The sequence below is a fragment of the Cynoglossus semilaevis genome, chromosome 12 (assembly GCF_000523025.1).
Source record: "Cynoglossus semilaevis isolate Cse_v1.0 chromosome 12, Cse_v1.0, whole genome shotgun sequence".
NCBI classification, from domain to species: Eukaryota; Metazoa; Chordata; class Actinopteri; order Pleuronectiformes; family Cynoglossidae; genus Cynoglossus; species Cynoglossus semilaevis.
The window spans coordinates 14,291,987-14,303,472 of NC_024318.1; the positions used below are offsets into that span (position 1 = coordinate 14,291,987).

General features: G+C 41.7%; 1 protein-coding gene across 2 annotated transcripts in view; it reads right to left on the reverse strand.

Moving 5' to 3' along the window:
- LOC103387669 (spectrin beta chain, non-erythrocytic 1-like) overlaps positions 1–11,486 on the reverse strand; it is a 37,831-nt gene that overhangs the window by 17,413 nt on the left and 8,932 nt on the right. For both annotated transcript variants that reach the window (XM_017037254.2, XM_025060763.1), the window contains exons 2-17: positions 6,390–6,541; positions 5,562–5,735; positions 5,266–5,357; positions 5,002–5,082; positions 4,704–4,819; positions 4,046–4,158; positions 3,760–3,947; positions 3,176–3,293; positions 2,896–3,054; positions 2,519–2,614; positions 2,155–2,361; positions 1,931–2,084; positions 866–1,017; positions 568–786; positions 223–303; positions 17–144 (exon numbers count right to left, since the gene is read on the reverse strand). In XM_017037254.2, coding sequence (XP_016892743.1) covers positions 17–144; positions 223–303; positions 568–786; positions 866–1,017; positions 1,931–2,084; positions 2,155–2,361; positions 2,519–2,614; positions 2,896–3,054; positions 3,176–3,293; positions 3,760–3,947; positions 4,046–4,158; positions 4,704–4,819; positions 5,002–5,082; positions 5,266–5,357; positions 5,562–5,735; positions 6,390–6,541 — 2,230 coding nt within the window. The remainder of the gene's footprint in view (positions 1–16; positions 145–222; positions 304–567; positions 787–865; positions 1,018–1,930; positions 2,085–2,154; positions 2,362–2,518; positions 2,615–2,895; positions 3,055–3,175; positions 3,294–3,759; positions 3,948–4,045; positions 4,159–4,703; positions 4,820–5,001; positions 5,083–5,265; positions 5,358–5,561; positions 5,736–6,389; positions 6,542–11,486) is intronic.

Genomic DNA, 11,486 nt, shown 5'->3' on the forward strand with positions numbered 1-11,486 from the left:
AGGTCTGTAGCTGTCGATCTCCTCGGCCACATCTTTGTGTTTCTTCACCAGTGTCTGAGCTGAGAATTCATCGTGACCCACGTCCACGCTGGAGACAATTCGGAGAACATCCAGCATCCATGTGTCGATGTCGTTGGCATCGGCCTATGAAATGAAGAGGAGTTTTCAGCGCTTCTGAAACAAATGTAAGAATAATCTGCAAAAAGGCCCGAGGGGATTCACCTGGAACTGATGCTGGTTACAGGCTTCCTGCAGACGAGCTTTACGGACGGCAGAGAGACGCTCCAGGGCTGCCCACTGTTCCTGCAGGACGTAGCAGCAGTACAAGGTGTCTTAAAAAAACTGTAAAATACTGCTAAAATGCATAGGAGTGCCCCCTACAGCTTAGAGAGTGGAGTTACAAAGGCTGAATTCCAAATTGTAAATCCATCACTTGGAACAAAATGGCTGCTATGAGTCTCATTTCCAATGAAAACCATCCCCGGTGATGTTTGCTGTGTTTGAGATGTATGTCAAGAATAAACATGTTTCCAACCAATAACAGTTCCACCGTGAACTCTCTGGTACCTGAATGTCCTGGATTCGCTCTTTGATCTTTTCAGCTCCAAAATGGTTGTCAGCCACAAGGTCCGCTCCCTGTTTGATGGTCTGCTGTAAGTGGGCTGCGCGACCGGTCATCTCATCCTCAAAGGCCTTGTGCTGACTCAGCAGTCTCAGAGCGCCGGTCAGATCCTTCCCGTAATCTTCAGAGGAAAGGATCTGCTCTTTCTCCCTGATCCAGCCCTCCTGTAGACAGACACAGCCATGTCAGAACGTCAGTCGCTCACATCACAGACGCTGAGGATGTTACAGTCTAAGAACTGACCTCTTCCGCCATTTCCCAGAAGAACTTCCAAAGGCGCCGCGACTCCTCGAGACGAGCGCGGCGTTCCGCTGCCAGCTGACATAGTTCCTGGTAACAGAACTCCAGGTGAGCCACGCGGTCTCGGATGATCTGAGGATCGCAGGGTTTGTAACCTGAGAGGGAAAAGTGACCATACGGATCAGTCTACAAACATCTGTGTCTGTGTGTAATATATAATCGGTACTACAGTGTGAGTACTGTGAGTATACCATGATTATTGTTGGTACTTCTGCATCTGTCTCAGCCTTTGTGACATCAGTAAACATCCTGGAATTACTCTGCTGCTAAAGTTACCTTAACCTTAAGTTTAGGACTGAATGGTAAAAGTATGAAGTCATTGGCAGATAGGGCCTAGTGGTTAAAGCATCCGGCCAAGTGGAGGATTAAGGGTTTGATTTCCAGTCTTGGCCAGACTGTGGTGTGTTGAGAACACATCCAAAAAAAAAACTCAGACTTCCTGAGTGCAATAAAGCATAGCTCACTGCTCCTGTTTCAGGTATATGTAAACAATATGTACAATTACAAATACAGTAAAGCTACATCCTACTCTATCATGTACTTTAATGTACTCACCACATACTCACCCCTCTCTTTCTGTTGGTGATTGCATATGTAGGTCAAGTATTCTGTGTAATGCTGTAATTATGAGTAAGGCATTGGTGCTGTGATGTCACCGCTTCACTCTCTACTACTACTACTACTACTTTGGAGTCATCACGTCAGCCTCTAACCATAAAGGCAGCATTGGTACATATTACCAGTACTACTGTTTGTGGCCTCAGTAAAATCCACTGCATCACTAAGGTTTGTGTGTGTGAGACAGCATCAGTGTATATGATGTCAGTACTGTGGTGTTGTAATTGGCACCGCTGGAACTCTAGCGTCACTACTTTCTGTGTCAGGTTTTGGTCTGGTTTTAACTGAGTACTCTGGTGACTGTTTTTTAGAATGAGTTCAAAAGTTTACTTTTTCAAAGTGACGCTCAGTGATGTGTTCATCTATCTTAGCACTTAACATCAGTCTCACCCTCTCCAAAGTCTGCAAACTTCTCGGCATTACTGTTGACGCTCTTGACTCGATCGGCCCGTATCCCAATATCGGCTTCAACCAGAGCGTGTTTCTGCAGCAGGTCCTCGACACCCAACAGATGTTTCCCATAGTCCTGAGAGAGCAGCAGCATCTGCAGATGGACGCAGAGTAAGATCAGAGCTCTGACTTTACAAGTGTTCTCCCAGCACTCTCTTCCGTACCTTCATCTCGTCCATCCAGTCCATGACGTACAGCATCTCCTGGAAGACTCTCTGAAGACCCAGGTTCTGTTCCAGCCGCTGACGTCTGGCTTTCAGGAGCTCCAGTAGATAATCCCACAGACGAAGAACATTTTCCTTCCTGGCAGTGATGCGTTTGATGTCATGGTACTGTTCTGCCTCCAGCTCCTTTGCCACTGAAACCACTGCCTGCAGCAGCAAATCACAAAGGATGAAAAAAGGCAGGATTAAAAAAATAGAAAAGCAGAAAAAAGAAGTAAAAAAAGGATGTTGACAAAAACTTCAAAAGATGGTTTGAAGTCTTGTCAAAAAGAACTTTAAAAAAATATATATCTCAAAATCAGACCTGGACTCTCTCTTCGTAGGCTGCAATGTCTGTTTCTATTGCCTCATGTTTCTTTGTTGCTGCTTCCACGGCTTGAAGATCATACCCAAAGTTGTCCTTCGGGGGGTGCAGCAGAAAGAAGAGTAAGAACAGCAGACAACAATGGTTATGACTGGAAATCAGTACCAAAACCAACAAGTGACACGGTCTGTGTTTTGACACAAACAAGGATTACATTTATGGCTGTGTTAACAGTTTTAGACTAATGTTCACTTAAAACTTTTTATGTAAGTGTTTGAAAGAATAGGGTCAATATGAAAAAGGAAGCAATAAAATATCTGAAAAATATTCAACTGCACTGCACATGTGTCCCACCTGCCTTTGTGTGTTTGGGTTACCTGGGAGACAAGCCTCTGGTTCTCACTCAGCCACGTTTCTCTCATGGCAGCCTTTCTGTCGAAGCGTCGAGCGAGCTGCTCCAGCTTCTCCTGACGAATCAACTCTGTCCTCAGGGCAAGTTCACGCTCATGCTCCGCCTTCTCCAGACGCTCCCATGCCTATTAAGAAAGTATAGAAACACAGACAAACCTTATTATCAGAAGTGGGGTTATTGATTATGTTGATGTGGGTGTATTTAGGAAGGAGTCAATCAGGTCATTTTGATGTTGGTGTTTTTACCTTGTTGATGTCTGAGATCAGTTTTCCTTCTCTGGGCGTGAACACCTTCTGGTTGTTTGCCCTCATTTTGCTCTGGATAGTGAAGAGCAGAACCTCCAGGTTGCCTTTCTCTGTGAATCTGACACATGAAAAATACAGTTTTAAACCTGGCTCGCCGTCACGTTCGACTGATGGTCTCAAACATGAAACCTGTTTTTCACACGATACACTGGTAAAGTGGTTTGGTTTTTTGCAGCCAGACTCTTTTCTGTAGGTCCAGCCCATTAAACTGGTTCTAGTTTTATTGTTTGCAGTAGTGAAGTTAAAAGTCCAGTGTCAGTTACTTAATTTAAATAAAAAATTAAACCAACCAGCAGAGGGCGCACATTGTCAACTCTGTAGGCCTGACATTACGAGCATGGAGAAGAAGGTGCTTCTGAAACAGCGTATCGGCCTAATTCCCATTTGTTGGGCTTCATTTTGGAGCCAGTTTTTAAGCTAATTCTTCAGTCATCAGTTCAAACCGTTCTAACGCAGCACTGCATTATTTGGATGGTCAGTTAGTTGGTTAGTTAAGCTCTGAGTTTGTTAAGTGATGTACTGACTTTGGTGGTTTCTCCACAGTGCGGTACGTGTTAAACGCCTGGAGCTGCTGCTGAACTCCAACCAGTGAGTTGGCGAACTTCCTGTTGTTAAGGATGATGATAGTCTGTTCAATCCACTCCAGCAGCTCCGACGCCAGAGACTCATACTTCTCAATCATCTTCTCTGTCTCAATGGCCTGGTCCAGAACCTAGAGGGGAACAAACAGAAGAGCTTCTTTAAGGACTGCAGTGCTGTTGTCGTTTGTCTCTGACGGCTTGCTTTTGTGTTCATTTCCGTGTGCGTCACCTTTCCGATTCTTTTGCCCTCCACTTTCAGAGCCTTCATCTTGGAGAAGTAGTGGTAATATGTGACCACATATGTGATGATGGACTTTTCATCTGGATGATCAACACTGATGTCTGTGGACCAACACACAAAAACAGACACACACAATTTCATATTATTAAATTAAAAAAAAACACAGCAGCAGTTACATCTGTGCATCACCTGTTTATCACCTGTAAATGACTTGTATATAATGACATAAATAGCAGCACTGTTGTAGCAGTAAGGAACCGATTGTCTAGTTACTTCCTAGTTACTGTTTTGTGTCCCTCTCTTTCAAAATGAATGGCAAGTGAAGGATTTCAAGACCTAAACATTTAGGAGAAAAAAAAATCAGTCAAAACAAGAGGTCACTCTCTATAATATGAGACAAAGAGCATGAACAACAGCTCTCTCTGACTCAAAAAATACAAAGCTCTTGTCGCTGTAAAAAAAATAAATCTGTTCAGTCAATAGACAGAGCACTTACAATTGTTCACATACACAATAGACTAAAAACATGTTTAAATTTGAGCCCAGGCAGGATTACTGACTGCTGTAAATGAGACTCATGTGAGTTCTGTTTCAGACCCAGGTGCTTCACGTTTGAGTACGCAAGCATGTGTGTGTGTGCGCTCACCCTCAGGGTCCAACAGTCTGGTAAGACCCAGATGCTGCTCTGCCAGGTTAAAGGCGTTCTGGAGATTGTAGTGAGCGTTGGATTTCTTCAGTTTATCAAAATCAATCAGGTCTGGTCTGAAACCAGGAGAAAATGAAGAACTCGTTTATACAGGAAAAATCAAGGGAGACACAATTATTTTATTTTTTATCAATAATAAATCGCCCTCCTCAAAATGAATGTTTTAAATCTGGACTGTTGATAACATGTAATAGCATGTTAGCATATCGTTGAACACCATAATGACCAGTTATGTTACCTGTGTTTATGGATGAGAGCATTGAAGGCCATGCCATCCCTCCAGCTGGTGGTGAAGTTGTGGATGTTGACATTTGGATATCTGCACAGGAAGTTAATATATTGAAGTCACGACATTAGAGCTTTTATATACGATAAATATGTTAACTCTATATAACACCATTTGTATCATATTTACGAGGTTAAAACATTTAATTTAATTTTTCTTTAAGAATTACTCTGAGACAGAAAACAACTTTTAAAGTATTGAGTAGTGGCGTCTCACCCTGCCGTTTTCATCTGACACCAGAGCAGCAGAGCATCTTTGGCTGACTTCTTCTCCTTGTTGTCCTCTGTCTCCACACTGATGTCCTGGATCTGAGACACAGAAGCAAAATAAGGAGAAGATTAAGGGGCTGAGAGCTCCGCTGATGTGTTCCTTAGCAAAACGTAAGAAAAACATTTGGTCAATTCAAATCATTTCTACTTTTCTGGTTTAAATTTGGCGTCAGTTCGGTCTTAGTCAAAAGTTCAAGCTGAATTTTTGGACATTTTCTGTAAATCACAGGTCGATGGTGTCACCTGGAAGCGGAGGATTATGGTCCATATGAGGCCCAAAGTCAGACGATGGTTTCCATCCACAATGTCGTGGGAGCCCATGTTCTCCAGGTGAACACGCTGCTCCTTCAGAAACTGCAGAGCTTTGTCGACGTTCTCCAAACAGTGGATACGCATCCGACCTTTGGTGGGTTTTGGCTGTAACCAAACCGGAACACAGTTTATTTAAGATCAACGTAAATGCAGATGTTTGTAGAACTAAGCAGTGAATATGAAAACCAAACATTACCGTTGTTCTCATGACTACTTTTGGCCCTTTCATATTCTCAAAACCTCAGGAAAACATAGGTAACATTAGAAATTAGAGGTGTCACAGTATCTGTATTTGTCCCTGGTGATGTCATGGTTTGAGCATTTGATGAGCTGTTCACTTACTTATACATTTGGCCTGTTTGATCAACACCCAGGAGTTAGGAGACCTCCCTGCATCCTTTAAATCTGCTGTGTGGGAAAGCTCCACCTCCCCTCTCAACTACTGTACAACTGTGATGCGGTGCAAGTGCCGGATCGGACAACCACTGTTTGCCTTGTCGGGCTCTGGTGGGATATGCTAATAGCAACACATCCAACATGCTAATGAACCTCAGACAGCATCACCCAGATGCACTGGGAAAAAGGAAAGGTCTTACAGCTTTTCCTGGGTTTTCAATTGGGCAAAAGTCAATACAGAAGCTATTAATGTTATATTCATCTCCTATTCTAAGAATCTAACTGTTAGATACATGTATGTAATACATATGCATGTATACATGTATGTTTTTATATATTGCAGTGTGGTGTAAAAATACTGACCAGTCTTTCTCCAGAAAGAACTTCCAGCAGTTTGATGAGCATGCGTCCATCTCTCAGGTCCATGTAAAGGTCAGTGATTCGACAAGAGACTCTGGACAGGTGAGAGTTCACCCACTTGGTAAAGGTTTTCTTCTGCACTGCTTCTCGCTCATCTGCAAAAAAAGAAAGAAAAAAAAATCAGGATCAACTGCTTTAATAAAAACCAAAAAGCTGCCTCAAACCAAGGGGTTCAACTAATACTACAACAAATGTAATCTAAATGATAAAACATTATGTGATTGATTCATCAACAGATTGTTTTGTGGTATAGAACTATTTTTCAAAATGGAGGCTTTTAGCTTCCTGTGAAAAAAGGATTCAAAATCCAGCTGATTGTCACTGAACCCAAAGGATGTGTGTTTCTGTGCTATTTAGAGGTTAAACTAAACCAGGTCACTAGAAGAAAAAAACTCATGAGATTATAGTTCACAATCTCCTCCTGCACACTGACCCTGAATCCTGCGTACACAGTAAATGTCTCATGATCAAAATTAGATGAAGAAGGTTATTGTTTCCCCCAAAATAAAACATGTAATATCTAATCTGTACAATAAAGCAGACCATGGTTCATACTGCCCTCTTCATTCTGCAATCTTCATTCCTTTGTTGCTTTAGTATAAGAACTGTAGCCAATCATAATATATGTATGTATGTACATGTCAATATAAATACATACAGTACATTTGGGTCACTTCAGGTTTCACATACACACACATACAATCAGAGACCAGCAGAAGTCAATGTCAGCAGGTTCAACCATTACTGCTGAGTCCACAGAACACAGCATTGTGTGTGTGTGTGCGAGAGAGAGAGAGAGAAAGAGAGAAAGAGAGAAAGAGAGAGAGAGAGAAAGGGAGAGAGGGAGAGAGTCATTAAGACCAGAGGACAAAGTGATGTATTGATGGGTTTCTAATGAACATCAATAACACACACACATAGATGGTGACTGCGTGACCTTAACCTGAGTCTGAGGAAACACATACACAGCAGACAGTGGCCTGGCCTTGTTTGGTTGTTGCGACAAAAATCAATATCTTCACCCACATTAGTGCACACCACCCCCGCCTTACCCCCCCCACCCTCCCTGCCCCACACTCACCATGTGACTGTTCACATCATTGTGAGAATTAAACCAAAACAACATCAACAGGGTCAGAGGCATGAGAAGAATGCTGCAGAAAACAAGAACGACTACAGTGAACAACAGCTGAAAAACAAAGTTCACGCAAACTACTGAGAATGTCTGTAAAGGAGTGCTGCTTTCAGGGAGGGACAGATTTCTAACTCTACGTTAGTCATGTTTTTATCCTGTATTCTTCTTTGCTTAATCACACACTTAGCTAAAAGTGAAACCTCTTGGCTTAGAAAATAAGAGCGATGGCAAATCTGACAGTCAGCAGCAACATTAGCAGCTGCAGCAACAGTTTAGACATCAGTGCAGCTGAAGGTCAAATGTGGATGCTTAGCTATGCAGTGTTTTCAAAAAGACATTTGAGAAGCCAAAGCTAAGAGGGGTTGGTGTTCAGGTGGCAGTTCTTTAGTCGGCTGATCGTCAGCTGATCTCAGCTGGTCACACGTCATGTAACCGTGAAACCTCATTTAATACACACACAGATAAAAAATATTAAAAACTACAGTGAACGAGACTGTCTACCTCCTCTCAGGGTGCCTACTTCAGGGACTGCAGTCCATCACTTGACTCCATCTCGACTGTCTGGTGTCTCGTCTACTGTGACCTGTAACCTCGCTGTGACCATCAATGTCCTTTGGGTTAGTCTCTTACATCTTGTCTGGGTTTTGTTTCACTGCAAAACTGGTCTCTGTCCCCACATCCCCTAAATGTCCAACATCTGTTGTCTATTTTAAACAATAAAACCAGAAGGAAGTCAGACTTTTTCAATTTTCTGGCAGTTAATTGACAATTTTGCTTTTAATTGCTACAACATTTTTAATGGCAAACTAAACAGGAAGTTGCCCTAATTTTCTGCGTCTTCAGCGAATGCCACATGTTTTGAGTACACATAAAGATATGCATGTCAATATTTTGACCTAATCACACCGTGACAGTACTTGATATTGGACACAATAAGTAGTATGTCAAGTATTTAACCTCCACATTACTTTACAGCCCATTGCTTTTATCCTGACATCTACAACACTCAGATCTGTCTGACTGCCTGTCACACTGAGACCCAGGCCCATTTATATGCTGACTATCTGCATGGTGAGCTTTCCAATGTCCAACAAAGCAGAGAGTGAAAAGAAAAAGATGGGATGACTTGAACAAAAGAAGAGTCCAAAAAGTGGGAGTGTCTCATTTTTACAAATGGGAATAACATCAGCCCACTCCGTTCTTCAGATTACATTAGCCACGGTCATTAATTAGCTCAATGTCAAAGTGACGGTCATAAATGTAGACTGAGCAGACAGGGGGAGGGGCTTTTATTCTGGAGGGAACCAGGGTAAAGGAAAACCCCTTACATCATTTCATATACAACACACACACACACACGCACGCACAGAGTTGTAATTGTAACAAATTAAAGATTAATGTTCACTGTCTGGACTGTGTATTTCTGGAGGACTTTCAGGAAATGTCAGAGCATTTAGGTACGGTTCTAGGTCCAATAATAACAAATTTAAGGGAGAAGTGCGCACACACATGATTTTGGACCGATCACCTTCCCATACAAGAGTCCACGGAGAAGCTCAAATGAACAAATTTATTCCAGCTAAAGAACAAATATGTTGCCTCGTGTGGTCGTTTGGTGTCAATGAAGTCAAAACACAAAAACCTTAGCCGTAACGACGGAGGAAACCGAGGATCCCTAACTCTTGTGTGCTGGGATTAAAAATACAATTCTTAGATTTTTATCTTTCAACCTTGGTACAGAGAGAGGGTCACAGACCTGAATGTTTGGGTGTTAAGATATAAAAATAGGGATTGATTAAAAAGACGAGACAAAGCAACACATCACACATCTGTTTCTGCTCTGGACAGACTCACATACACACACACACACACACACACACACAATTGTGACTCTGTTCACTCTCCTCTGTGGTTTCCAAATTCAACCCAGTTTTGGGCTCAGATCACATGACATTAACTAAACACACACTCACACACACATACACACAGACAGTTTCCCCTGTGGGAGATCAGGAATGTTGGAATTCTGAAAGTGTAAAAGTAAAAGTGTGTTTTTAAATAAGATTATGTGGTGCCTGGTGTGTGAGTGAGAGTGTGTGCCTTTGTTAGCATTATTAGCTTTAGCTTCAACAGCATCAACTAGACCTATATCCAGAGTAACTTAACCGAAAACTTTCTGTAGTCAAACAACAACCAACGTCTTGTTGGTATCTAAGTGGTCATAGTGATTTCAGGTGTGAAGTTTTCAGTTGTTTCACCAGAGAAGAATGGTTTTAAGTCAAAATGTTGACAATGCAGACATTATGAATGACAACAAGAAAAACAGAAGTTTAAATTTGGTGAAAAGAAAACATGAAACTGTAGGAAAACAAAGAGAAGGAAACAGAGGCTGAGCCAATCACAGTCAGATCTGTTACTATATATGAATGAGACATTGTTGGACTGTCATTCACATAGAGAAAGTGAGAGAGACAGAGAGAACGAGAGAGGAAGAGAGGGTAGGGGGAGAGAGAGAGAGAGAGGGAGGGAGAGAAAACAGAGCACTATTGAGTTGTGAATTCTGAGCATACTCAGTGACTGACTGTTGATCAGACTGTTGAAGTGACTGCTGACATATGTACCGCTGACTGTGCAGCTGATCCACGATCACTTAACACAATGATCCTGTGTTAAATGTCTGCACTTCTGTCAGCGGCCAGCAGGGACATCAAGAAAGTCTTAAGACTTTTCCAACAGTGAAGTGAGGTTTACAAACCACTCAGTTCTAAACAGGTCAATAAAGACAGATGGGGACAGACAGACACAGGCCTGCTGCTGGTCTGCGTCATGATTTGGAGGTAAATCTGAAGGATATTTGAATTACAATGTTACAAAGTAAAAGTTTTTAACTCACTGATGTAGGCAGAGGAGGATGTGTGCTGTAAACTGATGTCTTCTATGGAGCTTTATGTAATAATGTGTTTATTGATAACTCTGACTGTATGTCCTGCTGTTTCTTTCATACTGACAACTGAATAAAAACGCCTCCTCCTCCTCTTCCTCCTCCGTCTTCTTCCTCTTCCTTCTTTAATGTGGCATTTTGTTTGTTAACTGAAAAGCTTTTCATCACCACAGTTTCAAATCATACCCCCCCCCCATCGCTTAGCAGGAGTGTGTGAACCTCACCACAGTGTGCGTAAGAGAATGTGCGAGTAAGACGAGTGCTAATGAAACGCACATTCATCACTGCTCGCTGTTCATAAGTTTCTCCGAAGGTCACGGGGTTTAGGCCATCAGCTGACCAAAAAGTATTTCCAAAAAACAACACCACCCACCATCAGTAATTTTTTTTAACACTCCAGTGTAACCACTGAAAATAAACCATTATTGTCAATACATGTAAATAATTATTAATAATTATTTAATAATTTTTGAACATTTGTCAATTTAGATGCATAGCAATAAAAAGAAATTTGTTTAAATCTGGTATTATACCCACAAATCCATGCTGCAGCAATACAGTACTCGAGTAACCTGGTGGAAACCACCAAAATACAATGTATTATTATTCATATTATATTATCATTTTTTAAAATATGTATTAGCTAACTTTTCAAAATAACCTGCATGTTGATTCAGGCCTCAGAGTGGGGATGTGACCTGTGGACATTTACAGTGAGGTCAAAGGTTGAACCCCTTACATTTGAGTGAATGACAACCTGCTCTGTTCACTAATGGATTATGATGAAAATGAGATTAAAGTCATGTAAAAACCAGGTGATAAATGTTTGAAGAACATCCATTTCAAGAGCGTTATATTTAGAATCCAGTGATATTCTCGGTGCTGTGTTTTATCTTTTAATGATTCACTGATAAATGCTCTGTCATCTTTTATGTCACTGTCATTGCCACACCAAGGAGAAGCG